This window comes from Aythya ferina, assembly GCF_964211825.1.
Source record: "Aythya ferina genome assembly, chromosome: 6".
In the NCBI taxonomy this organism is placed as follows: domain Eukaryota; kingdom Metazoa; phylum Chordata; class Aves; order Anseriformes; family Anatidae; genus Aythya; species Aythya ferina.
In genome coordinates this window covers 3,987,476-4,015,388 of record NC_140303.1, presented here as the reverse complement: position 1 = coordinate 4,015,388, position 27,913 = coordinate 3,987,476, and the positions used below count along the sequence as shown (strand labels likewise).

Here is a 27,913-nt window from a genome sequence, read left to right as displayed (position 1 = left end):
AGCAGCCTGCTTCAACTACTGTATGCTACTGTTCAACTTTCAGAACTACTTAAAAATCTAGAACATTTGTAATATGTTTTCAACAAGCTGTATGATTTTTATTTTTTTTTTTTGCTATAAGCTATTCAGTAGCATACATTTTTTACTGAGAATGAGTAAACAAACATCATTAACTTCAGAATTTTTATTAACAAATTCAAAAGAAGGACAACCGTCACATGGATTTTAATGAAACAGAAATCAATCTCCTTGAAATAGAACAGCTGCTAGGAATATGAACTCCTAGAAAATACTGAACATTTAAAAGAGCTTGAAATACTGAGTTCTCTAAGGATTTGTATGAACCTATTTCCTTCTTTTGTATTAGAGTACAACCTCAGTTGTAACTAGCTGTAATATTGCACATTGTTTTTCCTAAAGATAACACTGGGCTTCAGTTCTCTCTGTTTGATTCTGTACACGAAACTGAATATCAGATTACACAGTAGTTCAGAGAAGACACACTCAAGTATGTCAGCATCATACCTGGAACAGACTGTTCCCATCTATACATAATACAGTTCAAAAGTCAGCAGTAGAAAAAGTCTCCAACTTATATACAGCACAAGCCACATCTTTGCCCACCTACAGCAAAAGCTGTATATAAAACCAGTTTCCCCATGACTGTATAATGCAAGAATTAATACAAAGACTACCACTTCTACCTGCCACAAACTTCATCATACAACTGCGTAAGTATACAACATCTTCTGAGCCATTCTGATATTTCCACTGCTCTGATAAATAAGTGACAAGTTAAAGGCAGTATCTCTTCTCAAGTCTGTCTGGTCAGTTTCTATTCCCTGTAAAAATAATAACAATAATAAATATAATTAATAATTAAGTTACCTATATGCAAAGATAAGTATAAAATTGAAACTTGAGTAGCAGAGTGTAATCAAATCACATACTCGTAGTTTGCATAGGCTTTCAGTTGTACAGAAGCAATAGTATTTCTTGTGCCCTCCCTCTTTGAGTTTCTGCCTGTTAATCGCCAAAGAGTTACGTAATTACATATTCAAAACATTAGCTGTAAATTATGAATAGACAATTCATAAACCAGAAAAGTTCTACTGAACTTGTCTTTGTATGTAAAGTATTTGTTTCTATAATCAGAATACAAATACTGCCTATGTCTTTTACATGGTTGAAATATTGCTGCTTTGAACACCTGGTGTTCACTAACACTAATGTTTCTTACTTTACCAACCCTTCCCCTTTTCTAAATAAACTTGTTATTCTTCTACCCACGCATGTCAAAGCTAGGCATAAATTTTCTCTTATACTAAACTTGTAAATGTATTAGGATGATCTAATTCAGATCAGTTGCAGAGTAAACCCATGGCATTCTTAATCTGCTGGTTCATATCACTCCATCATGCTGGTTTATAAAACAAAAAACTTCCAGTTATAAAATACTGCATGCAATATATATTAAGTTCAGCTATTTATTCAGATCAAGTTTGGCAACCTTTTTTGCTGCAACTTCAAGCCTATTAGGAAATCCCTCAGAATACTTAAGTCTTTGAAATTCACACATGCAGAAGTGTGTATCAGGTTACAATCAGACCTGGGTTTCCAGTGACAGAGAATTACAATATAAATTGTTCTCAACTACAGAGATCTTACGTACTTAATTAAACTATGGCTGAGAAATTAACATTGACCTGACTTTACCTGCTACATAGAACTTACAAAGATACACTACCTCCAAGGTGGGAGGAGGAAGTTCAAGTACTTTTTGGTAATAGTGGATTGCCAGGTGCAGTAATCCCAGCTGGTGAAGACTACGGCCAAGGTTGTAGAAAGATTCTTGACATGGTCCACGTAGATCCAAATATCGGAAAAGGAAGGAAAACCCCTGTACACATACCATGCACATTGTGAATGTTCCCATTAAGAAGACAGACAAAATATACTAGAGAAAAGACATTTAAATGTGGGTATTTGAACTTCTGATCCATGCTTTCCCAACATTCCCCCAGAAATCACATTTGATTGTTGAGACTGTGTAAAATGTACTGTCAGTCTCAGTACCACTGCTGGCAACAGGTGTGTATATATATGCATAGATTTATATATTACGAATTGATCTCACAGTTATTTAGTATAGTGATCTATAGCACTAACTTGCTAAATAGATATGCAATATATACACACATACACAAACATAAAAGACCAGTTAATGTTCAGAAGAGCTAGCTGTCTTTAAAACCTGCAGCTAAAGGACAGGCTAGAGCAAGATCTTAAAAAAAATATGCATTAAAAGGTCACCCTCCTCCATCAGTTATTTTTTTGTTGTTCTTTGTGATTATTTTTTTAAACACAATAAACCTTCACTCCCTGTCCTCTCTTTGCCTTGGATAACAGAAAGAAATGGTTACACTCTACTTGTTGCTGAACTCCGTGAAGTTCTGGAATGTGAGTGTATTCTTGGTCTTGAGCTCTATGTATTTACTTCAATACCAATTACCAGGGCAATTACCAGCAGGTCATTTTATAAAGTGGCTAAGAATAAACATCACTGAATAAAGGCATGAAAAAATTCATATATCCTAAGCAGAAGGCAAGAGTTCATGTCACTTGAAGCCAGCAGACGTTTTACTGCTATGTCCCCAGCAGAATTTGAAAGGGTGCTCATACCCAGCAATGCCACTGCTATGCCTTAACAAAACAAAGTGCTCTGTAAGTGTTAAACTTTCTTGCTTTTAGTTTAGAATTAAAATATATAATGATGTATGTAAACTATGTGACCAGCAGAATCCGAAGTATAATCTCCTTGCCAACCCTAGCCTGAATACCTGCTCCTCCTGTGGATCAGACACACAAGCAGGATCCCACAGGGACTTCGTGCCTACTGGGGTGCTGATGGTCCAGAAGACACAAAAGAGGGTGATGCATAAAGTAACAGACTGGTGGAACAAACTGGTCTTGCTAATATGCTGACATGCTGTAACGCCAGAGAAGTCATTTGTTTCTCGTCTGAAGGATGTCACTGCCTACCAGCTTCAAGTATTGTTCATTGCTCAAAGTTTGTATGATGCTACACAAACAAATGGCTGCCTCCCATATGGAACAAAAGGGAAAAATAAAGGCAAATACAGTATTATTTTATATTAAAATGCAGTGTTTTACTTTGCACTGAATAAGTCCTGAGGGAAACTTAGGGAGGATAGGTAGAAGAGAGGAATTCAAAAGGCAAAAAAAATGGAGCACACAACTATTTCATCCTCTCCTGTGCAGCAATTTACATTTCATTTTACTATCACTTCGGAATATGATGATTCCATTGCAAAGAGGCCTTTCTTTCCAGGGACCACGTTGGTAATGAAAGAAGATAGCTTCTTCAGCTAATTCCTCATTTCTAATGAGGAATTAGTTCAGACATTAGCAGCTAGCAATTGTAATTTAGGTCACCAGCAGGTCATTATGGCTGAACTATTAACTATAACAGGAGCAAGAGAGAATGCAAAAAAACAGTCATGAAAGTAAATAGAGTAAAGAGAGAAAAGCAGGGAACTGTATCACTGGAGGGTAACATAAATAGGACGTTGTTCAATTACATTAGAAAAGGAGAATGTAGCAGCCCAGGTAAGAAAGGCAAGTCATTTACAGATAGAAGTGTGTAAATATATTAAAATTAGGCCCAAATCTGCAAGCCTAAAATGCCTTAAGTTGGATATTAACGTAACTGGTCTCCTTTTAGAGTGGCAAAGGACCTACGGCTTTTGTCAAAATCCAATTAAAAGCTACAGTGTTGCAGCAATTTTACAAGTCATGAGTGCTCAAGATCCTCATCATACACCGCTGACTCTGAGCTCAGTAGCCACAGTAATTAAAAGGAATTCAAGTTAATGAAAAATACTGGTGGAGAGCACAGGAAATTGATTTCAAGATTCTGTTTGGGAATAATCAGCCTATGTTTTGTAACAATCTGACAGATGAAAGAAAAACCAAGAAAGCTGAAAAACTGAGGGTAGCCTAGACTGGAGCTCATGAGATCTTTATGTTAAGAGCTATACAGAATTGTCCAAAAGGGGAAAGAGAAAAAGACAACAGGAAAAAATAAACAAACAAACAAACAACACCTTCTAAGTCTGGAAAGTTTTTTTAAACTATGCAGTTTATGAAAGTATGAGAAGATGAGATTCAGATGGGTGTAACTTTAGCTCAAAAGCATACTCACCTGTATTTACGTTTCACTACTTCCCTCTTTTGAGATGAGTTACTAGTTATGAGAAGTTATTTAAACACAATATGTTGTTGCCATCATTGTCTGTAAGATACAAAGCCAGGAAACACTATAGGTAAAAATTACTAACGTACCTGTACTAGAAGAGCATGCCTTTTCAACACGTATTTCTGAGAAGCCATGTGGATGAAAGTTAACCCAATACAGAGGCTGTACAAAGGTTCATTGGGCTTTGCACGAAAGGCTTGCACATACTGTCCTAAAAGCAAATAGCTAAATCAGGATGTCTGTTGCAAAAAACATTCCTTGAGAGTTTAAGGATGAATAAGTAAATCTTCAAATTAGAAGTGCAAACTAAGAAAAGAAACAGTTTAATATACCTACTTAAAAATACACAGAAACCAAATACAGGAATTTATATACCGGATGTGTGGAGAATTACTGCTGTGTTCAACAGTTAGGTTTTTAAAGTTCAGTTTTGTTATTTTGATTAAACCGTCACTGTTTATACCAGCTAGTTCTAGCTATACCCTGGCTAAAATAATTATGCCCAAGTACATCAAATATTAGCACCTTACCGACTAAAAAACAAACAAACAAAAAATTATTTAAAAGCATGCAAAGATAAATGAAGTAGTAAAAGATTACTGTCCCTTGCACAGTGTGGCCCTTGGTTCATGACTAAGGCTTTCATGAATTACAGTGAAAACAAGTAATTATTACTACTGGACAGCTATGGAACATGCATATGTAGATTTTATTTTAACAAAACCAATCATTAATTCATGAGGGAGACTGCATATTAACTACTTCTCATTTCTTCACAGTATAACTTCTTTTTGAGACGAAACAGGCGCATGCTCTATCTCCAACACATCTCAAGTGTGACATTTGGAGGGCTCATCTTAAAACAGTAGGTTTACTTCCATGGCCTACTTAATATGTCCAAACAACTTTATTTGCTGTTTAAGTTGGTCTGATTCTGTCTTTTTTGTTATTACCATAAGCCTTCAGTTATCTTTGCAAGTGGATTACTATTGCAACGTGTGCTAGACTTACCAGCTTAAGTTTTATTAGCCAAACTATTTAGTAATGCTTTGATTTGTGTACAAAATAATCAAACCATCAGGTTAATGCTATGAAGCCATGCATAATTTTCTGATGTATGAAGAAAGTCTGTAAAAGAAACACTGAACTGTATTTGTTAAAATTAGAACGGTGATGACATTACCAAGAGCATGCTTGAAACTGCCAGAGACAAATGCATTATGCCCGTTTAGGACGCACAATGCATGATTATCAGGATTTTTCAGCATTAAGCGGAGACAAAAGCGATGGTGACGGACGTCCTGAGATTGCATGGTAACTTGATTGAAGATGTTCCACAGCTGAGGTTTATTGACATTTTCCATTACCATTATTCTATAGAATGAAACCCATACAAGAAATTAGTAAATGTTATAAAGTAAATACTATATCTGCAATAAAAACAGCCTAAGGGAATCAACACCAGATCAATGACTGAGGGAAAGTTGACGATGAAAGACAGAACGAAGGGTTTTGGCCAAATCAAACTACCTACTGGATTATTTTGGAATCTAAGGCTATCAGAAAGCTCCTTTTGTTTCAACAGGCTTATAGGTTTTAAGGAAGGCTGGAAAGCATTAGTCTGCCTCCTTCAGAAATCCAGCAGTATGACTACATCCTCAGTGGAAAGAATTAGAGACCAGACTGTTCAGCTTTGTCAATTCCCCACCTGATATAGTTGTACGCTTTTCTGAAGTTCTTGTCCAGAATTGCAGCAGAGAGCCCAAAGTATTCCAGCTCCTTGCGCTTTTGTCTATCATCATAAAATGAGTAATACTCCAAAGAAGAATCTACTAGGAGCTCTGCCTCCTTGTACCGGGAGAGGTCACACAAGGAATATATAGCCTTCAGGAGGAGGTTCCACCAGTCATCCTTTGTCAGAACACTCGTGAGAACAGCAAAAATTGCTAAAAATATTAAAGTCAATAAGTCCAGAAAATTGAGATACTCTTTTTTTAAGCAAACAAACAAACATGCATATAACAAACTGATCTTTTAGGCAAAATAAAGATATTTACTTTTTTTCCCCCATTTAAGTGCAATTCCTTTAAAAAAAAAAAAAGGGGGGGGGGAAAAACAATCAAAACTTGTGAACAAATGACAAAAAATACATGCAGTTAAAGCTGTAAACATACCACAGGAATGCATTAAAGTTACCCCTCTTCATCTACCAAACAGTGCTTAAGAATGTGTAGTCTGGTTCAACCAAGTTCAAAAATCACACCAATTTTAAAACATGTATTTCTAATATTTTCTAGAGTTACAAGTATTATAGTTGGGCTGAAGGGAATGTTGGACCATACAAACTCTAGAGGTCCTTCTCAACCTAAATTGTTAAGTAATTTTATTATTTTTTTCTGAATGGGGATTGGTCCCTGATTTTACATTGTCTTCTTTTTTGCTGCTTTCCTTGGCCTACAAATAAAACAACGTTAACATTAACTGCATGGATTTAACATGCAAAATAGTAACTTTCATTTCATTTTTCAGAACAAAGGGGTTCATCTTCTTGATTTATTTTTAATAAAACGTTACCTTTCGCATCGCAATTTGCTGCCTCCTGGTCATCATTGTCAGAAATTTTATCCCTTGACACCTTAATAAGATAGAGGTGTCTCTCTCCAGATTTGGAACTAGATATCAAACACACCTGAGCTCTGCTCATTGCTACCTAGAAACAAATTTAAGGGCAGCATTTCAGATTACATTAACACATCCTACGTCAAAACCAGTTTCATTGCCAATTCATCTCGCTCACACTGTGTGCCAAAACAATCTACAGCTTAGAAGCACCACAACACAGTAAGCTAATGAGAGAGAACATGTCAGCTATTCAGACAGTGCAATAAAATAGTAATTACTCTAATGAAATGGATGAAATCAAGGCCTAAATATTCCCTTCCTCACTTCCAAGTTAAAGAAAAATAAATAAATAAATAACACAAAACTACCACCACCGCTGTATTTGCTAGCTAAATAAATTCTTCTTTGCTCACTAAGTAACAAGAAAAGACAGATTAAGTAATTCAAAAGGAAGTTATTGAAATACAAACTAGTATCCGCGTGAAAGTAAATCTAAAGAAAGCATTATGTTGACTGCTAAATAGGTAAAAAGCAGCTTTAGCTTTTAGTATGTTCCACATATATTCAGAAACAGAGAGCTATTATGAGCTATACTCACAAACGATACTCTGTTCTGCACACAACAGGTAGCAAACAACAGTATTATGGGTCCCTAGAATTAACAGGCTCCCTGCAAGACTTTTATCTAACAAAACTATGAAAACATTTGCACAGTTTTCTTCCTGGGTTTGTTTGTCCCTTGTCTTAACCCAACTCATGGCTGACAAGTTTGTTAAAGCGAAACTGCATAAACTGGCTTACCTTCAACAGCATCGCCAGCATTGTAAGTAAAGTGTCTATGTAACCGTACATTTTGCCTTGGGAATACAACAACGTTGAACGATGGAGGAGCAGCTTTAATTCCTAGATGTTATTGAACATTATTATTCAACCACCCACAGAGAGAAGGAGTTTATAAAAACAATTTTGACTCAAAAAAGAACTAATAGGTTGTAAAAGCTTCTACAGAGCTGTAATCCTAGCCACCACACATAAAAACTCTTTAAACTGCCCTGCAGTGAATACTGTTTCAAATTCCTAAATTTCAGAGAGACTGAGCATCTCTCTTACTCATGGTGATAATGCTGCTGGAGAATGGATATACATGTAGACCTTTGCTAAGACAGCACTTACAATCAGTAGAGGCCAAACCACCTATCTAGTCTGTATGTAGCATCTGCTAATCAACTTGATAGAAAGTCATTGGTGTCAAGGCTGGTTCTCGGTGGCCAAAAGGTTGTATGCAACATAAATTAATCAGGTGGGGCATTATAGTGACAAAATGGTCAAGGAGAAAGAGCCATGAGGACTCATCCCTGATATCCTATAATGAATCATTCACTCTGCTGCAAAAGCTCACCATCCTATAGATAAGTATCAATCCCTGGCCCTATCTAGTTGGTATCTTTGACCACTACCATAGTTCAGCAAATAACACATCGTAAACTGGAAGTACAGAGCACCTTACTCACCTGCTGAGCAGCATTAGCATCCTGAGCCAGTGTATCTGGATCATACATGGGTTCCAGAGCCTCCAGAGCTTTTTCAGGCCGACCCAGTTGCTGCTGAAGTGTTGAAAGTGAGATTCGTGCATCCAGATGCAATGGCGCAAGATCAACAACTTTGGCATAGCTCTCTGCAGCACGCTCCATGTGTCCCAAAGCCTTCAAGCATTCTAGATAGAGCATAAACACCACCACACACTTAAATGGCAGAAAAAGAAGATTTGTTGCAAGCAAAATAGTTAACATACTTTTCAGATGCTTTTCCAGTTAAAACCACTCAAAATATGAATTATTAAAGTGAAAATATTCAGAAATACACATTGATGCATCTATAGTTTAACTTACAGCATCATCAGTTGATACAGGATTGAATGGAGAACAGATGCTGTTCACTTAGATGAAAATAAAGTATTTTTAGGTGAAGGAAATTTCAGTCTGTGAGAAGAAGAAAACCCTATATGATAAGGCTCTCATAGTAAACTTCAATTATAGTTTTGCAAATACTAATTATTGTTCAACACGTGCATCTGAATTCCAGTGATCTTAAAGTTCTCTGGAAATGCTCAGCACTGTCCTATCACCTCTCAGAACCACATGTTCAGCAGCCCTGCTTCTTCTCACCTGCATGCCGAAGCCAGACAACAGCCAAGTTGTATCGTTCAGAACAGACAAGGGCACTCAGGAGAGGCAGCGCTGAGTTGTATTCGCCAACATCCAGAAATGCCTCTGCAACGTCCAAATACAAGTCACCCATTTCTTCTGGATTTTGTTCTACCAGAGTGGTCAAGAGTGGCTTTAAAAACAACAACAAATAGTAAAAACACAAATAAACAGCAACACCACCACTTTAAGATCTGTTTTTTGGAAGCTCACCTTTTTATGCTGTGATTTTTATTCTACTTACATTCTGAACTACACTGCCTTTTTTTAATGTTAGTTTAAAAGTGAAAAATAAAGATAAGAATTTCACAATTGCTGAATAAGCCCTATTTGTCTGTTCTAGACATTTCATATCTTACCCATCCATACCTTTCATAAGAACGGTCTTAGAATTTGGTAGGGCTTTAAAACAAAGTAAAGATATGTTCCTTAGTGTTCAAGAACTTTGCAATGTCTGTCACAGCACATAGGCAGTAATTTACTGTGCCTTAGTAACACTTCCAACTGAATGCAAAACGACAAAAAGAGCATTTCTGTTATTAGATGTTTGCTAGGTGTCTGTCATGAGGTAGGAGGAAAGCAAAAAATCTCCACAGCCCTCTCAATTACCTCAGTCATATGAAGACAGCAAAAATCACCTACTTTGTTAATTTGACTTTGGATTTCTGAGTTGATTTCTACTTACATTGAGTGGCTCTAGGATGTTCAGGTGCACCAAACACACCATCAGCTTGACTGTGATATCTATGGGAACCCCCTCAGGTATGCAGCAGCTAACCTTCTCCACAGCTGTGAGAAGACAACAAATTTCTTTCTGAACCCGTGTGTTTTAACAAGTATCTCCCATAGCCCCATATCCCCTCCAGGCTATGTTGAGCTACGATCAAGAAAGTATATTCTCAATGACTAGCAAATGTTGGTGTACGCCTGCCCTCTTCCCTTCTTTCGTATCTTCCCTGATGGTTGGAACAACTGCTTTCTACTGACTGTGATCCTTATTATTTCATCTGAAATATCACGTGCTATCAGTTTGCATCAACTTCAACAGCAAGATCCTATAGGATGTGTTTGGAGCCTTCCCCCTCTGTCTTAAGATGTATTTGTTATGTAAAGCTTTCCTTTAACAATGTAGGCACCTCTACTCTCTTCTTCTTGCTTTCTCAAGGAAATATCCTGTATTAAGTGGTAAGCCCTGTATGACCATTACAACCTAAGAAAACAGTGATTCCCAACTTAAGGCTTCCCTATGACTTTCTACATCCACATCCAATTACTGCATATTACTGCATGCAGTTTAATTCATCATTCTCTGAACATCTTAATGCCCAGCATGAGAGCAGCTATTCACCTGCTGCTATATTCATATAAAATAAAAAAATTCATTTTCAAAATGGGTAAGCCCTGGGAGAATGCTTTGACTTTGGTGGCTGGTTGGGTTAAAAGTAAATATTGAGTAAAGACAACAATACACAAGGAACCTTTTCTAGACAGCCCTATTTTCCTACTGTTCGAAATCTTTCATGATTTTACTATGACTGCAACCTGATTCCTGAGAATATGACCAGTTCATAGAATTGTACTAGATTCAACAACTGAATTACTTACCTGCAGTGCTCGATTCAGCAACTGGATGACTTTGGCTGTCGGTCACTGCCTCCTCCTGACTTTCTTGAGTTTCTACCACTGATGCTGTATCTTCTTAAACAGAAACAGTTTACCCTGAGTAGCACTGGCTAAGCCAAAAGTTACTTAATTTTGAATCCACATTTGACTGGTAGCTTACTCTTTTTTAAAACTGAAAAGTGTACATTGTTTTGAAGGACAGCAGAGCAAGAAGTAATCAAAAAAAAAAAAAGTTTTAAAGCAACAGGTGGTGGGGAACCAAGACCTTCTGTAGTTTAGCAGCTTTGTCTTAAGAAATGATATACTTAGATAACTTGCCAATACTGTGTTTTAATTCCCAGACTCATTACAGTTGTGCTCCTTGTAAGTTATCTGTTCCTATCAGGACAGCTGTTCTGAACACCATGTTCTCTGATCATCTATATTTTCATCTACTCCATTGAAGTAAAAAGCCAACAGAAGTATCTTAAACCTGCATTAGGTTTGGCCTGTACTGCTGAAACAACTGACCAGCTGAATAGAACAGACTGCCTGCGTAAGAGTTGGCATGCTGTGATCATTCTAAAGCCCAAACAAAAATATGTTCAGACTTGAGCAATGGCTTTCATAAAGCTGATTTCTCAAAGACCATCTATTTTATTCAAGTCACAATTACAGGCTAATATCCCTAGGTATTGGTACAAACCACAACATTTAAATGTTTAACAACAGAAGTAGGATTTAAGAAGAATAGTTTCAGGTCAAAGGTTGATATTCTTAAGTATAGATGCCACTAGGTTTATCTGATTTTTTTCCGGAAGCTATTTAGCTAGCAGGAATAACTGGCCTGATGTGAACACTCAAAAGAATGTTTAGAACTTTAAGAGGCCTCCAATTGCCTGGAGAGCAGTCCTTGTCTCTAATGAGTCACTGGGGCTAATTGGACATCAGAGTAACTCCTTATAGAACTCCGAGGTCATGGTATGTAACTCATTAAAAACATGGAAGAGTTTGAAAAGAGAAAAGCCTGTCATCATGCATCAAAAACACTCTCAGGAACTGAAAAGGTAACGGAAAGAAAAATGTCACATTAGATGAACGGAAGGGTCATACTAACCGCTAGTTAACTACTTACCTTTTTTCTCCTCAGTAGGACACTTTTCAGACACTTTTTTTTCCAATACAATTCCTGCAAAATCAGTAATAACCTAAAACATAAAAGTAACTCATATCATTCTAAAGATTTAAAAGATATATGGAGTAACCAGTCTACATGACAGTTGCTTTAGACATCACAAAAGTTTTCTGAAGAAAAGTGGTATTCATTTCACTTGGGGTTAGGTCACTAGTACCGAGTTTCATCATTTGATGTCTTTTTTTCCACTCTTTTTGGACTACTTAGATGATCTAATCAGCATCTCTTTAGCAAATAAAAGTTACTTTCATCCTAGTTTGCTTTTTTGATAATAATAATAATAATAATAAAACTTTTAACTTCTTTTATACCTTTCAAAAGATAGAAAAAGAAAGCAAAGCACCAGGTAAGTAGCTAAGCTCTCCACAGATCTTTCCAAAGTGCTCCAACGCTTGCTCAGCCTAACACACTGCAAGGAAACTGCAAAGGCTGTCTCATTTAATAAAAAAAAATTAAAATAACACTCATATCTACATACAGAGTTGCTTTATAGCAACCCTGGTCATACATCATGACCTCAATAAAACTAGCACAACAGAACAACTAATTAAAAAAATTAAAATCAAAAACAGACTGGCCAAGACGTTCGCTTGCCCATAAGGAGGTATGAGAGGGGAAATGCACAAGTGTTAAGGATTGTTGCTCTAAGACCCAATGTGATTTGGTATTTTTGTTCACGAATTGTAAAATAAAATATTTAAGTCACTACTGTTGCCAAAACCAGAGCGATAAATAAACACAGAGTACATAGCCCTCAGGAGAACAAACATGACTGTATTAAGGTAATTACTTTTAAAAGGTCCAGTTAACCAGCTAAAATACATACTCAGCTACCTGTGAGCAAGAAACATCACAGGAACAGACCTGGGAGAATAATCAAGAAGAAACATGGCACAGTTCTACAACTGAGCACTGTATTAATAAATCTGGTACTCAAATACTGTGTACACAGAATTGACTGATTTTTAAACTAGAAAGAGGTATAGAGAGAAGAGTCAGTGGAATTGCTTGCAGGCTAGTAATACTTTATACTGTCAGAGAGAGATCTAAATAAAATCTTAGGTAGGAAAGAAAAAAAAAGAGGCAATCAAATACGAAACTTTACAAGGAGAAAGTCCCAATTATTAGTGGTTCTTCACTCTACTTGGTTAAGTATAATAATGGCCAGATACTTAAGATGTTCCTCTGAAAGCCAGGTCAAATCAAGTAGGAAACATGCCTCAGAAGCGAGAGTGAATAACCACTAGAACAAATATGCGACCTTTGCCAATTCTTGATATCTTAGAGTGAAGTTCTAGGGTCCTTCTGGAATTCGTGCTTAATGTTTAAAGCAAAAATTATTAGTACACAGGTATGCCAGATAGAGCACAAGGGTCTGAATTTGAAGCATCAGACCATTCAGTGCCACTATTTTAACCTTCACCTTCAAGAATTCCTTTTGCTGGTAGTACAACAGATACCCAAATCAGGTTGTAGGTCTCTTTTGGCTACTAAGGTTATGGCAATTGTAGAGAAGGAGAGAAGGGACCCCAAAATGCTAAACCTAGAACATCCCCCTTCTGTTGCTTGCCCCCTTCTGTTAACTTCAATGCTGATTACTACAGAACTAATGGGAAGCAATCAGTATCTGATCACCTCTACCACTATAGAAATATGACCATATTTAAGCACTACAGGAATACAAACTACGCATTCTGACTGGCATAGGGTTGATGAATACAATACACAAATGCATTTAATTTTCCATACCGCCAGTGCTTTGTCATACTGTTTGGAGGAAATATATAATTCAGCTGCTATATTAACATCTTCCATAGAGACAAGACTCTGGTGTTTAGTAAAGGCTTCTTCTATTATCTCGATAGCAGAGGTGACATCATTGGCTTCATAATAACTCCTATAAAATGCAGATATGAGACATTAAGCATTTCAGATAACTGATAATATATACTTTGATCACTAGCAAGAGGCATTTCATATTTCTTTGCCTTTATATTTTCTTTGTCTTTTTGAAAATAATTAGGGAGAGTAAATTACAAAAGATGCTGAGAAAGAAGGTAGTTTTTCTTTCCTTATAACTTTTGGCAATTTTAATGCATTTCAAATAATTACCAATAATCCCCTATATATTCAAACAATCCCATATATGTTGGGATGTTACAGGAATTTTCATTCAGTATTCCTTGCCTAAAACCAGGTTATCAATGATGTGTTGCATTAACCTAGTTTTACAAAGAACTCCAATAATCATATTGTTACAATACACTTCTTGCATTTTTGGTGCATTTCACAACCAAAAAAATCAAAAGACTTAACTGTCTTTGAAACATTCCAATGACAGGTTTCTACAGGTTATGCATGAGAAAGCAGAGGTATAAAGCAATTAAACAACTTACTGAAAACTAAGATTAGAGAGCTACACACTTGAACCCAAAGCCTCCTCTGTCTCAGGAAAACTTCTGTGACCTGATCTGCTCTCATTAGCAGAACAGCAGAAGGGGCAGAGACGATGACCAGATGATGGTAGAGGGGATGAAATTTACTCCAGAAACAACTCAAACTATATATAAACTACACTGTGTTGAAGACTGCATTTCAGATTTAATACCTTTTTTCACTCAGACTTGCTGGCAAGGAGATTCCAGGTCTCTAGCGATATTGTACAGATACAATTGTATACAAGTGCAGTATATTTTTGTGTGCTGTAGGTATGTTTCCAGTAACTAGTATTTGCATTTTATTCTCATACTCTAAGAGAGCCTTTCTGTGATGATGCAATGATCATGCACAGGATAATTCCCACATTTCAGTATTTGGAATCATCACAGCACATGTGATGCATGGGTGCATGCTTGTATGTGGTCATTCCCAGAAAAATCACCTGCATGATTTCAGCTACACAACCAGCTTGAATCACCCAAAGAATTTTTAATAACAGCTTTTGAGAAACTCTGGGAAACGAAATCACACTATTTTTAAGTCCAACTTACTTTGCCATGTCTCTAGCCAACTGCATAAAACGCTCTCCATCAGAGGGAGACAGGAGATTCAAAATACGCCTATAGCCATCCATAGCATTCTTATGTTCCCCCAGCTGTTCATACAGGCTTGATCTCTCCCATAGGTAACGCACGTTGGTTGGGTCATACTTCAGAGCTGCAACAAGAAAAAGCATATTAGTACCCAAGTTTAGAAATGGGCAGTAACAAATTTCATGTTCATCTACTTGATTACTCTACTGCCAAAGCCCTGGGAAACACCAGCAATTTTTTAAGTTGACAACAGATAACAGAAAAAGCTGTATCAATAAACATCCCGAGAAAAGCAAAGCACGCAGGTACGTGCTACCAGAAATAAATTCAGCTAGGACTCTCTTTTTCTTCTCCAAAACCATTAGGGTAACATCCCTCGCCTACTGACAGAATATTAAGGGACACATCATTACATGCACGAGCTTATTGTGAGAAATGACATCCTATGACAAAGATTCGTGAATCTTTTACCAAAGTCTGGACAGAAGTACCAGAATCTTAGCAAACTGAAGAAACTAAATTGGAAAGCAGGAGAAAACAACACAATGATTGCCATTAGCACCTAACATTTACTTTAAAATATTAAAATCGCTGCTACATTACCTTTTGTGTAGCAAAAAACAGCCTGTTTAATATTATCCTGTTCTAGTGACATTTCTGCCAGTCTAACCCATTCCTCAGTGTCACTAGGATTTAAGTGAGCTGCAATCAGTTCAAACTGTAATGATTTCTCCATATCGCCCTGGTCTTCATAGATCATGGCAAGAGTGGAAAAGGGCTCATGAGCAAGAGGAGCTACAAAAAGAAAGAGAACAATTAAGAACTATTGTTTTAAAACCTACTTGAAATCAAGAAACTTGTCTTTCTTCAAACAGATACCAGAATTAAATGAAACATCAACATTATTGTTTCAATTCAGAAAAAAAAAAATGCAGATAAGCTTCCAATTCCTTTTTTATAAATCATTAAACAGCCTGACTAAACCTAACAGCAACCATTTACAGCATTTTTTCCACTCTAGAAGTTACGCCAATAGCTGTTTACACTTTGGTTGTTGTTTTACAAAGACAGAAGTAATCTGTGGAAAGCTGCAAAATTAGGGTAACAGTTTCTTCTCTAAAGCAAAATAATAACATAAATGCACTGCAGATTCTTAATTTCATGCTAATTACACAATGACATTCCTTGTACTGAGTATTTTCATCATCAGTGAAGCCACACTGAATTTCCTAATGCACAAGACCATTTCACCCCACTCTTAAAGCCAGAATTTTTTAGCATTCTAAAATACCTTGTCGAATAATTTCCATGCACATCAGAATAGCCTCCTCACGTTCTCCTCGTGCGAACCTGATATTGGCCTCTCCCATCAGACCTCTCAAGGCACGAGGAAGTTTGCTGCGAGGTCTTCTCTCCTAAATAAAAAAGGGATATTGATATTTTTATCAATGATGCAGCTGTGCCCAAATACAGAAGACACCAATCACACTTGCACTTTACACAACCTAATAACGAATCATTTAAGTGCTAGCAATATCAAAATGACCGACCAAAATACTTGCTAATTTTCATAACTGACAGAATAATTCTGATATCTAAAATAAATAAAATCCAGACACTGGAAAAATTTACTTCATTATTTTTGAAAGTTTCCAAACAGTACTCTTCTAAAAAACAAAGACAGGATGCCAACGCAAGCAGAAGTCTCCTACACAGAATTATTATTACAGGCAAGTCTCTCAGCATGTAGCTAAAATCATGCAAACTGGCCTTTACTACATTTTGCAAGATACAAAGAAGTTACACAAAAGTTTAAATACTTGCCTTCATCATTTTCTTGGTCTCTCGATTTAGGACCATCTCCAACACAAAAACATCTCCAGCTGTGGGCTGCTCAGGAGTTTCTTCTTCCTCTTCTTCTTCCTCTTCCTCTTCATCATCGTCCTCCTCTTCATTTTCCCCAATCATGGATGCAAAGACTCGATGAACAGATTTACTGACGCCATCTGCAGTTTCTCCTGGTTGAGAAAGAAGCAGAAAAGGCTTATAACAATCAAAAGCACACACTGCTTTATTAGGACAAGTACAGAGAAAACAGAATTCTTCATAATTAGTAGCCCACTTTAAAGAGCTATTCTGTAAGAAAAAGACCTACAGAAATGCAGAAGAGCTTCTAACAACCTCCTTGGTTTTCAAACACTGGGTTATTCATCACCAATGCCTGGTATTCCCAGTCTCTAACATTTTTTGGATATTTGATATGAACAAACATAGGGATGAACACACAGAACGAAGCAATAGTTTATTCAACATTTTTCTCGATCCATACAAGAGGAGCATATTAAGTAATTTTCAAGCACTGAACTGGTCAGATGGAATAAAGCTTCTCAGTTGAAGAGGCTGAGTAGACAATTACACTAAACAATAATGCAGCAGACAATTTTTAGAAATAATTTAAAATAAGATCTTCTATCCACTCTATCCATGACAATGAGTACCTTTTCACTTGTATAAATGCAAAATCCACATTATTAACTTATCTCCAGAAAAAGAAATAACAAAATTCTTTAACATAAATAAACATATGATGCTATATGTCCAAAATAAATATGCTTAAAGCATATAATTTTAGACACATTCACTTTTTTTTAAATTAAAACCTTTAATTACAATCTTAACCCAGGGTTATAACTGCCCACAAGTTTATTTCAGTGCAAAAAGAGACTAAAAGCAATCATTTTTGCTTCATTTCTCTTCATCTGCTAGCCATCAAAATACATAGTGTTGGAAGATTTGAGTTGGAGGATTGGACATCTAAAGATTTGATAGAGACACACAGAATAAAGTTGTGACTGAAAAATAAACCTACTACACCTTGCCTATGGACAAGAGTAACTTTGGCTACTACAGCTGGGTTTATACATTTGAAAATCTTCAGAACATATTTGATTATTTTTATTCTGACTAAAAAAGATTAATGTCATTTCTCTTTTATTTCACTTTCTTTGGTTGTAGATAACAGAACACCAGCTCTGAACATCAGTGTATCAAAAATGATTTTAACAATGAACTTTTCTATCATTTTACTTCTGAATTCTACTAACAACTCTTTAAATAGTGATAAATATTATCAATGCATCCTTGATTCTACAGACTTCTTGAGACTTCTGTGTTCTTCATAATAAGAGAAAAATTAGCGCTATACTATTGGGATATATTTTCTCTTTGATAAAGACTATGTATATGAAAAAATCATGGACAGAATACAGAGCAGAATACCACAGCTTGGAAATACTTCAGAGGCATCAGTAAAAGGCATCACCAAGGCATATGTAAGGTGAGACAATTTAATCCTATTTTGATATTTAAAAGAAAAGGAAAAAGAAAAAAAAAAAAAAAAAGAGGAAGAATTGAGAATTTGCAGTGAAAGTAACAAAAGGAGTCCAAGAACCAACACAAAGAGATCAGAAGTCACACTTTGCTGTCTCACAGTATTGGCAATGCCACAAGATACGCCCTGGCCAGTGTGGGAAGTACATATTCACCTCCTAAAGTCCTGGTGTCTGAAACAGACTGCAGTGCTATAAGGCCCAGGCTCAAATCCAGAACCTGAAGCATGGGATCACCAAGCAGTCATACAAACTAAACAAAGTGCTACTCCTGCTACTTCCTGCAAGTCCTTTCATTATGGAGGAATACCAAAGAAATTAAGGTTATTTCATTAAGGGATCTAAGGAGACATTACCATCACAGTAACCTCACACAGAAAGCCATCCAAGGAATCCATCGCCAGGAATATCTGGCAGAAAAACAAGGGAAGAAATAGACCCAGGCCCTCTAATCAGTACAGGAGATAACTGAGCAGGAAGGGAAAAAAAATAAAAAATAAAACATAAAAGCAAACAAACCCTCTTTTTAGCTACTTTATTTTACTTTTTGGATGACAGTGCAAGTAGGCAACACTCTCATACAGTAAAATCAAATATTCTGAAACACTCAAGTCTCAGCCAAGAAGGCTAGCAAAGAGATAACCACAGAAAACCAAAACAAAACACAGCAAGAAGACTTTCTGAGGTGCATTAAAAACTTAAAATGTATTTGTAAGTTTAGATAAAGAAAATAATAGGGACCAGATGGTTAGCAAACCAGGAGGGGAACAAACGGAGGTATTCCCAGAAAAAAATGACCGCTTGGTCATATCCAGTCCTTTAAAAACACTTAACAAAGTTAAAGCCTAGAAATGAATGGGAACATCCTACAGAGACATACACTGTAACAATGTGCTTCAGTACCCGCAGGTCTGAAGGAGCTGACAGATATTCATAGAAAGCCAGCTATTAAAGATCAAATGGATTCAACCACCTTTAAAATATATTTTTCACGGAAATGATCATGTTGACATTTACCCTCTGTTTCATCCTGACTGTGGGATTTCCCGGATGCCTTTCTGGATGAAGATGGAGCATCGATGTCTTCACTGTTTTCCTCAGCAGACGCATTTTCACCGTCCTATGCGCACCAACAATATTATTTATCAGCTCCGCAGTGCGACTCATCCCCGATTCCCCCTAACCTTTACAATTAGCATTTAGACTACGGGATTCCAGCTTTTGCCCTGCAAGGGGACACAGGTGTGGTACGCGCTGCATTTTTAAACGAATAAACCCGGCACCGTTTGCTTGAAGATATTTCTATTCTCATCTGGGCGGTGACCATTGACTACTGCCAGGAGAGCCTGTTACTAGCTGAGCGTTACGCTGAGGGAACACGAGGCGGGCAACTGTACAAGGAAGCCATAAACGCGTGCGGACACAGGAGGAAAGCTCCAAACCCAGGCTAGGAGCGGAGCGCAGAGCAGAGCAGAGCAGAGCAGAGCAGGGCAGAGCCGCCTCCCTCACGGCTCGGCTCCCCCCCCCCCCCCACCTTCTCTCGGCTCTTGCGCTCCTCCCGGCGCCGCTCGAACTCCTCGAAGGAGATCTTCCCCTCCAGGTAATCGATCAGCTCCGGGCTGAAGCCCGACATGGCGGCGGGGCCGGCCGGGGGAGCGAGTTGCAGGAGGGACGCGGGTGCCGCCGCTGTGGCGCCCGGCCCGCCCCGCGCCCTCGCGTACGGGTTCCGCGCAGCGTCCCCCCCGCGGCAGGTCCCAAATCCCCGCTTCTGCACCCCAAAAAGCGGACAGGGGGCGCCCTGCGCCCTTCTCACTCCAGGAGGGGGCTTCGGCTGTGGAGCCCGGCCCCCTCCCAGCACCGCGGCGGGGCGGCAGCACCCCAGGGGTACCCCGGCCAGGGGCTCCCCACATCTCCAAAGGGGCAGAACCGGGCTACCCCCCGCGAACACAGACACGGGGCAGCAGGGAGAAGCCCCCCTTTGCACTCCCCATTTATTCACGTTTTAACACAAGGCTGTGAGCCCAGCAGCACGCATAGGTCAACAGACACCAAAGAGCCAGCTAGAGGGAGAAGGCAGCTTGCACGGGGAGAACCGTGACACAGAGAGGTTCCTGGCGTGTCGTGTAACAGGTAAAGCAGGAGTGGCTTGCTGTGAGTTACCACTTGGCGTGAAGTTGAGAAGTTAACACCTGAAAGAGAGGGGAAAAAAGGGCATTAGACAAAGCCCTTCTGATCCATTTCCAAATTAACATGCGTAGTACTCCTTGTGGGGAGCTTTTTTTTTTTTTGCTTATTTCTTTACTGACAAACACTTGGCAAAAAAATAATTTAGTATTAAAATCTAAGTGCAGCCTTCACTGTTATTCACGCTAAGGATAGTGGAGCTGTGCTTATGATTACAAAAATACATGTTATGCAACCCTAAAAATCCTTAGCTGAACACTGATCACAAGTGAATCTCTTTAAAGTATTGGGCACATCACCTAAATGCTTAGATTCAAATCGTATTGAAATTTTCACCTATTTTTAAAATGGGAGTAAAGAGTTGTTCACCTTTCCTCAGAATTGGCACTATTCAATGATTTTCAAAATGAGCTATAAAATGATTTATGTGTTACAGTGTGTACTAATACATAAATAAGATAGCTGAGAAATACCTGCTATAATGTATTTAAATTTATTCATAATGCAACCTTGGCCCCTGTCAATTTTATTTCACATTTACAGAAAGGTATGAATGAGTTCACAATCATTTTATTCAACCTTCAATTGTAGTGGTAGAAATACGGAAAACAACAGAAGTGGACAAAGATGTAAACAATGTATGCTTTGATAGTGCAGTATCGTACATGTAAATTCATTTTCTTAATATCCATGCATCACATGAAATAAATAGTCTACAATTTTATTAATAGTTTAAGTTACTTAAATAAAATCTGCCTTCTCTATTACTTGTACATTTGTAGCATTCCTCTCCCCATGAAAAAAAAAAAAAGCATGGTCTATATAGATCTGCACAAGTACCACGTGTTATTTTACAGAAGTAGTAAACACCTCATAAATCTCTACCTCAAACAATTTCCAAAGAACTTCAGGCATGAGTTAAGGTGTCACATTTTTAATTTCTTCTGAAGAACAAGTTGTTTTTATACTTTAGACAAAAGTGAGAATCACTTGAATTCAAGTCTTTCACTGGCTTACATGTAACAACATTAGAGGAAAAGGCATCCTCTTTTACCTTGGTTCAGCACCATCTTTTAGCCTTTGAAATGATTTGGAAAAGAATTTTTCCTTTCTTCATAATCTGCAAATGCAGAAGCAATAGGATCTGAGTAGAACATGACAGGCCTCGGTCCTTCATTGTTCATAGTGAAAGTAGCTGGGAATTTTCTGAGATCAAGACCCCTGCCCGAAAAATAAGCCTGGAGTGTTCTGAAAAACTGAACATATTTCATATGTGAAAACAAAGCACGCCCAACAGACATTAATTATTCATACTGAAACACAGTAGATTAAACATTTCCTCCTATAATGGATGAAATGCTCTATTTTGATCATAAACTGATGCAATAGAGTTCAGACTCATCCAATCTGCCCATGGCTGATAGCATTTAAGGACCACCAGCATTTTACTGGTGATCCACGCTCCCAATTGAACCACAGAAGATGCAAATGTTAATCCTTTTAAAACAGACACAGCAAAACCCTTGCTGAGGGCAAATAGTGCAGTTCTGTTAAATATTTCTCTAAAGACATGTTCTCCAAGAGTTAGCAGCAGTGGACAATAGATTTGAATTGGCCCCTTAGATTGCTTACAAGTAGAAATATTTAATCAATGCTTCTTTAAACAGTGGGGAAAACTGTAGGAAACTCTCCTCCCACCCCCCCCCAAATTACTTATAAGATCTTGCAAGTGGTTAAATTTCAGATCTTTTGCTACAAACAACATGCCAGATGGAAACTTACCTGTACATCTAGAAGATGAAACACGTAATTAACAGAGTACAAATTTGAAAGAAACATAATAATCATTCCTGTTCTGGACCATAAAATGAGCATCCATATGATCAAAACATTTTTAAAAGTAAACCTGCTGGATGAAGATCACACTAAGAATGTCTCTTCAGTTAAGGGGTACATCTAGACTGAATAATGCTTATCCAGTTGTTGTTATTGGCTATACGAAGTGCATAGTTACTAAACCATCTCACCTGTATATTAGTAGACAAAAAATCTTGTGATAGAAAACACAAACACACAAAACTTAGACTATCCTTCTTGCAGTATTTCCTTACCAGATCTCTGTTTCTAGGGTTATCTAGAGGTTTCCATTTTTCTTCTGGTTGGAAAGGAGCACCCTTTGTCAATCCTCTTACAGCCAATACTGTATATAGACCCAGGAGCACCACTTTCCACATGTTGAAAAGATGAACAGACTACCTGTTAGAAGGACAAAGAACCAGGCTCCTTAAGTCCTACAGAACTGTCACTGCTAACAAGTTAAGCTAACAATCCAAAGGAGCGCTGCAAATTATCCATGACAAGGAAAATCTGCCTACTACAGATCACATCTGTGTGCTATCAGCTTTTTTGGTTCTACACTGAAGTACTAAGAAGAACAAATTATTCTAAAGAAGTGTTTCCCTTAACAAAGCTTTTCTAGACACCAAGTTCCTTCCTTACGAAAGAGACCAGTTTGGCGCTTAACACAAGAAACTGACATTTGTAAATTTACATTTTTTATTACATTACAGCCATTTTCATTGGCTGATTAGTTAAAGTATCCAGTTTTTGTATGCTTCCAAGGATAATGCAAAACTATGGCTTAAGATCACATTGCTCTTTTTTTTTTTTTTTTTTTTAATTTCATGAAATGAAAGTGCACTACATATATTAATAAGTGCAATGACAACACAGTCTGGTATAATACACTAGAGACTTGTTTCAAAACTTGATTCAAGAAAAAAAAAAATCAGATTCTACCTTTCACTCTCTTTAAAATAAAGCTTACCAGTGAATTTGGCTCTGGCTTGCCCCTTCTTGGTTCTTCTGCTTGTAATCTGTGAACGAACTGATCTCTGTACTTATATTTCTAGTGGACTGTAGGTGGGTGTCAATGACGTTAGCAGTTCAAAAATACAGTAATGATTCCATTTCCATCCATGACATAAAGACCCTTGAGAATTTCATCCTTAATACTCTTAAGACCTGTTGCTATTGAACAGTGCAGTGCAAATTCCTCCTCCCTAAGCTGCATTACAGAAAATTGGTGGTAAGCATATAATAAGTTTAATACAACTCTCAGCAGAGATAGCAGAGCTCTATCAAAATATTACTTTTAATTAAAAATTATTAACCACATCTACCAAACAGTGACTAACAGATAATTACAGCTGGTAGAATGGTTTTCAAGCAAGATGAGATATGGATCTTTTTCTTTATGCTGGAGAAAGAGAGAAAAGTAATGTCTGTTTCCAAAACCATAACATTTTAATGAAAGTGTTGCTTTCCTTCTCTGATCTTATTGACAGTCGATATGCTCCTGTCATACTACAAACTAAGACAAAGAGTGCAAGAAGGACTATGCTAATTTACCTTGGCTTTATTTTGTAGTGTCCTTCATCTCAAAACTGCTCAATATTTTTTGCTTGCACATTCACTACACTCTTGTCTCTACTATTTAGGTGATTTTTGATTAGCATCGCATAAAACGCATCTCTAAAGAGACATTTTAAAACTAATTTTTGATAAATCTTTATCTTAACCCTAATGATGACTGTGTTTTTCTGGAGTAGAAGGCTTTACATCTTTCTTGGGTTTCAATACTGAAAACTAAAACAAAAGCCTAACAATGCTCTTCCATGCAGACAAAATTGTGGACATCTTAACATCATTACTGATAGAGTAACCAAAATTCTATCAGTATTGATGTCATCACTGCAGTAAGTGTTGGCTTATTGACAGCTTGACAAGCTGACAGCTTACTGGCAGCTTGACACCCAGAAGTTGACTTATCCAACTTGTATATTATTCTATATGGTTGAAATAAAAAACATTATTGAAAAAAAATTGCTTAAGAACAGAAAGATCAGCAGCTTGCTTAATTTTCGAATACCAAAGCACCCTTAATTCTGAAATTCCTGTAAAATTAGGGCAAAGTATAATATATTACTTTGTTTGAAAAAGCAAACATAAAAAAACACCTTTGGTTGTCATATCTGTTTTAGGAATAATTTCTAGCATAGCAGAGTCTATGTATGTAGCCATGGTCACATCACGATTGTCTGCATCTCGATTACCAGTCTATAAAATGAGGATTTCCCTGTTTTGGAATAATGCCTATAGGTAGGCTTCATCCTTCTTACTAGAGATCTGCATCATATGTAGCTCAGAATTTACACTTACAACCCACAGCAATTTCATGATTTCCTCATCACTTTGTGTAGGAGACACAATAAGCTGCTGCTACAGCTGTTTAAACCAAGCTGCTGTTATTGTTGGTGGGTTTTGTTAGTTTTTTGAATGATATGGTATTTTACTGTATATTTAGGGGTGCCAAATCAAATACCTGTAGTCTTCTGCAGAGCCAAGGTAAAACATCTAATGGAAATTACAGAAGGTTTCAAAAACGAAGTAGCCTCATTTCCCAATCCACCTGCCTCTAAAATCAATTCTAAAGAAACTTACAAACAAGGTACCTCTCCATTTCTGAAGGAACTATATTTATGTCATTTAAAAAAAAATAGAAAAAAAGATAAACAGAAAAAATTCATCATCAGACACGAGGAGAATTAGCCCTTTCATTTAATTATGAAGGGAAACTGTAGTCCTGGATTTCCTTAGGGTGATAGACTTGTCACTTTAAGATGGTTTAAGGAACAGTTTAAACTATGCATGGAAGTACCCTTATTTATTTCCAAAACATTGTCCTATGTTACTAAGCAGCCAGTTTACAGCTACCACCTTAAGATATTTAAATTTACCTTAAAATATTTAAGGCAAATACCTCTAATGGCTTATATTCAACAAAACTTAAAATATTTTGGGTGGGTTTTGTTTTCTTTCTCTCCCCTAGATGGGAACATGGACAGAGAATCATTCACTCAACTTGCTTCTGTTGAGGAAGATTTCTTAATCTTCAACATGACTTCTGAGATTTCCTATCAGACTTTGGTTTCTTTTGCCAGAGACACCAGGCTCTGTAGCCAGAAACATGGTTTGGAATTTTATTTCTGGCACTGACTAAATAAATGTAAACAGAAGAGATATTGAAACAGCAGTTGGTAAAAGTTTACGTTAGTGATGTTAACTTGCATATGAGAATCTTTGGTCTTGATTCCTCCTCCAGTCAATATATAATCAATTAGTTAATGCACATTTATGCTGTATACATACACAATCAGTATCTTTAAAGCCAAGAGCTGGTTTATTTCCTTTTAAGACAGGAGACACATAGCTATCTGAAAATTCACCTATATTTAATCACAAGCAGGACATTTTCTGCTTGCACTCTGATGGTACTCACTGTTGAGGTCAACAGGTCTCTGATCAGCTTGGTTTTCATTTACTTACCTTCACATAAGCACAGGTGTATACACGGCTTTGCTTTCCTCCACTCCCCCTTTGTAAATGCATGTCCAGTGCCACATCTTCATTAGTCAGAGCACAAGAGCACTTCTGGTGGCAGGCCGTCAGCACACAGCAGTGATAAAGAAAGCAGGAATGATTCAGTTCTGTTGCCTAAATAACAGGTTTTCTAACCTGAATCCCATCCCATCCCACCAAATTGATCTTACACCTATTTAGCTTAGACCTGTTTCTTCTCTACAACACTTAATACTACTTGGTTATCCACATTATTTTATTCACTAATCATTTATCAAGTCTGAATATCTTGTGCAGCTAACGTATTGTTTTAGCAAAACAGTGTTTTGATCCCAGTTATTCACCTTGTAGGTATTTCTCCATTGCCTTCATTATAAATATTATCATCTTCCCCCTGGGACTTCCTGTTCCAGTTCTGTCTGACATCTTTACTTTATACCATGATCACTGCAGTAGCAAACACATTTCCCACCAGTGCTGGAGTGAAGTCTGAGCAGGCTTCTACAACTTGGTGTCTGAGTCAGAGCAGGCATAAAACAGATTGGTCAGAGCCATTGGTTCAAACCTTTCCAAACCTCTGTGATGGCAAGGTGACCACATTTCCTCACAGTTCTTCTTTTCCTTCCTAGAGGTGTCCAAAAGTCATTTGTTAGCTTCTGTATAAGTTACCTTCTAAATTAACCAGAAGTTCCTCTAAAGGTAATGACCAGAAGGAAAAAAAAATCTTGATTTACAGTTTGGGCTTACACTTCAGATTTAACTTTAAAAAATTATAATAATAATGAGAAAAAAAAAAAGAGCAGGCAGGTTTATTTCAGCCACCCTTTCATTTTTCCCCTCTATTCTATCATTTGATTTATTCAGAAAAAAATATGGGGGGGGATATGCAGTATATTTAGATAATAAAACATAGCAAGGTCTTTTGTAAATTTGAAACAAGCATTGTTGCTGTTGGACTATTACAGGTATCCCCTAAGAGAATTCAGACATTTTGGTCGACTGATGAATCATGTGGGCAAGCAAGAGATCCAATTAGTATATGTTTTCCTGTAAGTGGTCTTTAAAAAAAAAAAAAAAAAAATCTCTACAAAGTTGTGTTTTTCTTTTTAAGGTAAAAGAATTTAAGCTAATTGTCAGAGAGAAAAGTCTGTTTAGACTTACTGTTCATTTTAATGTATTTTATGCCAAAACTTTTTTTTTAAAAAAAAAAAAAAAAAGATAATTTAATTACAGTTCTTTCCTTCAAAGTCAAATATAAGTAGTATACATTGATACTAAAGTACTATTAGTATAGTTAGACTGATTGAACAAAATTGTATCCTCCTTTGAGGACAGTAGCTAGTTTAACAAATGCTTTCAAGCCAGATGTCCAAATTCTGCATTTTAAATGTGGCCAAATTTAAGCACTAGGTTTTTCTCAACAGACTGCCTACATAGAGACACAGCTTTAGTAATTCAAATCTTCTGAAAGAAGCTATACCAATGACATAGGCAATATGACACAGTAATATTCATATACTTTTAAAATTCCACGGAAGCTGAAGATGTTCATTGCATTGCTTCTTCAGTTTCATGCAAGTTACTTCAAAATAAAAATTCTTTAAAATCCTGTTCTGGAATTAGAAGCAAAATCAAAACTATTAGGTTATTTACAGAACAAATTTTATGCATCTGATGCTATATATAAAAAGCATTATTCAATAAACCTTTTTCCACTGTTTTACATTTCCCATTCATGATAGCAAGACACATATAAAGGCCTAAGATGCATGATATTGAGGCATGATATTGAGACAGGCTTCGTTAAGCATCTTTACTGTATGCTACGTAATATGTGAAAAAAGTGTCTGTTATGTAAAGTAATGCTCCAACCACAATGCTTTTGTTCATTGTTTTTATTCTCTGCTTAGAATCCCAAGTATTACAAGTTGGAAGGAAAAGCACCAAACTGCTCCACATCAGTACCTGAGCAAAGACTAAAGGCA

The 27,913-nt window shown here is 37.1% G+C and overlaps 2 protein-coding genes across 8 annotated transcripts; both read right to left on the bottom strand.

The window, feature by feature from the left end:
- Window positions 1–169: 169 nt before the first annotated feature.
- GTF3C3 (general transcription factor IIIC subunit 3) lies at window positions 170–20,361 on the bottom strand. Of its 7 annotated transcripts, none has more exons than XM_084523533.1 (19): window positions 19,858–20,012; window positions 19,341–19,443; window positions 16,759–16,952; window positions 16,226–16,349; window positions 15,538–15,729; window positions 14,893–15,058; window positions 13,652–13,799; window positions 11,843–11,915; window positions 10,711–10,803; window positions 9,791–9,894; window positions 9,067–9,238; window positions 8,413–8,615; window positions 7,703–7,804; window positions 6,854–6,989; window positions 5,988–6,225; window positions 5,463–5,653; window positions 4,366–4,490; window positions 1,748–1,957; window positions 170–842 (listed from the first exon to the last, which is right to left on the bottom strand). In XM_084523533.1, the coding sequence occupies exons 1-19, from the start codon at window positions 19,954–19,956 to the stop codon at window positions 720–722; spliced, it is 2,796 nt and encodes a 931-aa protein (XP_084379659.1). In that variant the 5' UTR covers window positions 19,957–20,012; the 3' UTR covers window positions 170–719. The 7 variants fall into 7 exon arrangements, with proteins under 7 accessions (XP_084379659.1, XP_084379660.1, XP_084379661.1 ...); XM_084523534.1 differs by having other exon boundaries at window positions 1,748–1,900; XM_084523535.1 differs by having other exon boundaries at window positions 1,748–1,900; window positions 10,711–10,800.
- On the bottom strand, window positions 20,291–27,678 carry LOC311438550 (uncharacterized protein C2orf66 homolog). The gene is made up of 6 exons (XM_084523030.1): window positions 26,273–27,678; window positions 25,896–26,000; window positions 22,457–22,763; window positions 22,290–22,424; window positions 21,562–21,763; window positions 20,291–20,512 (listed from the first exon to the last, which is right to left on the bottom strand). Exons 3-5 carry the CDS (start codon window positions 22,739–22,741, stop codon window positions 21,581–21,583), a joined length of 603 nt encoding a protein of 200 aa, XP_084379156.1. The 5' UTR covers window positions 22,742–22,763; window positions 25,896–26,000; window positions 26,273–27,678; the 3' UTR covers window positions 20,291–20,512; window positions 21,562–21,580.
- Between the last annotated feature and the right edge of the window lie 235 nt (window positions 27,679–27,913).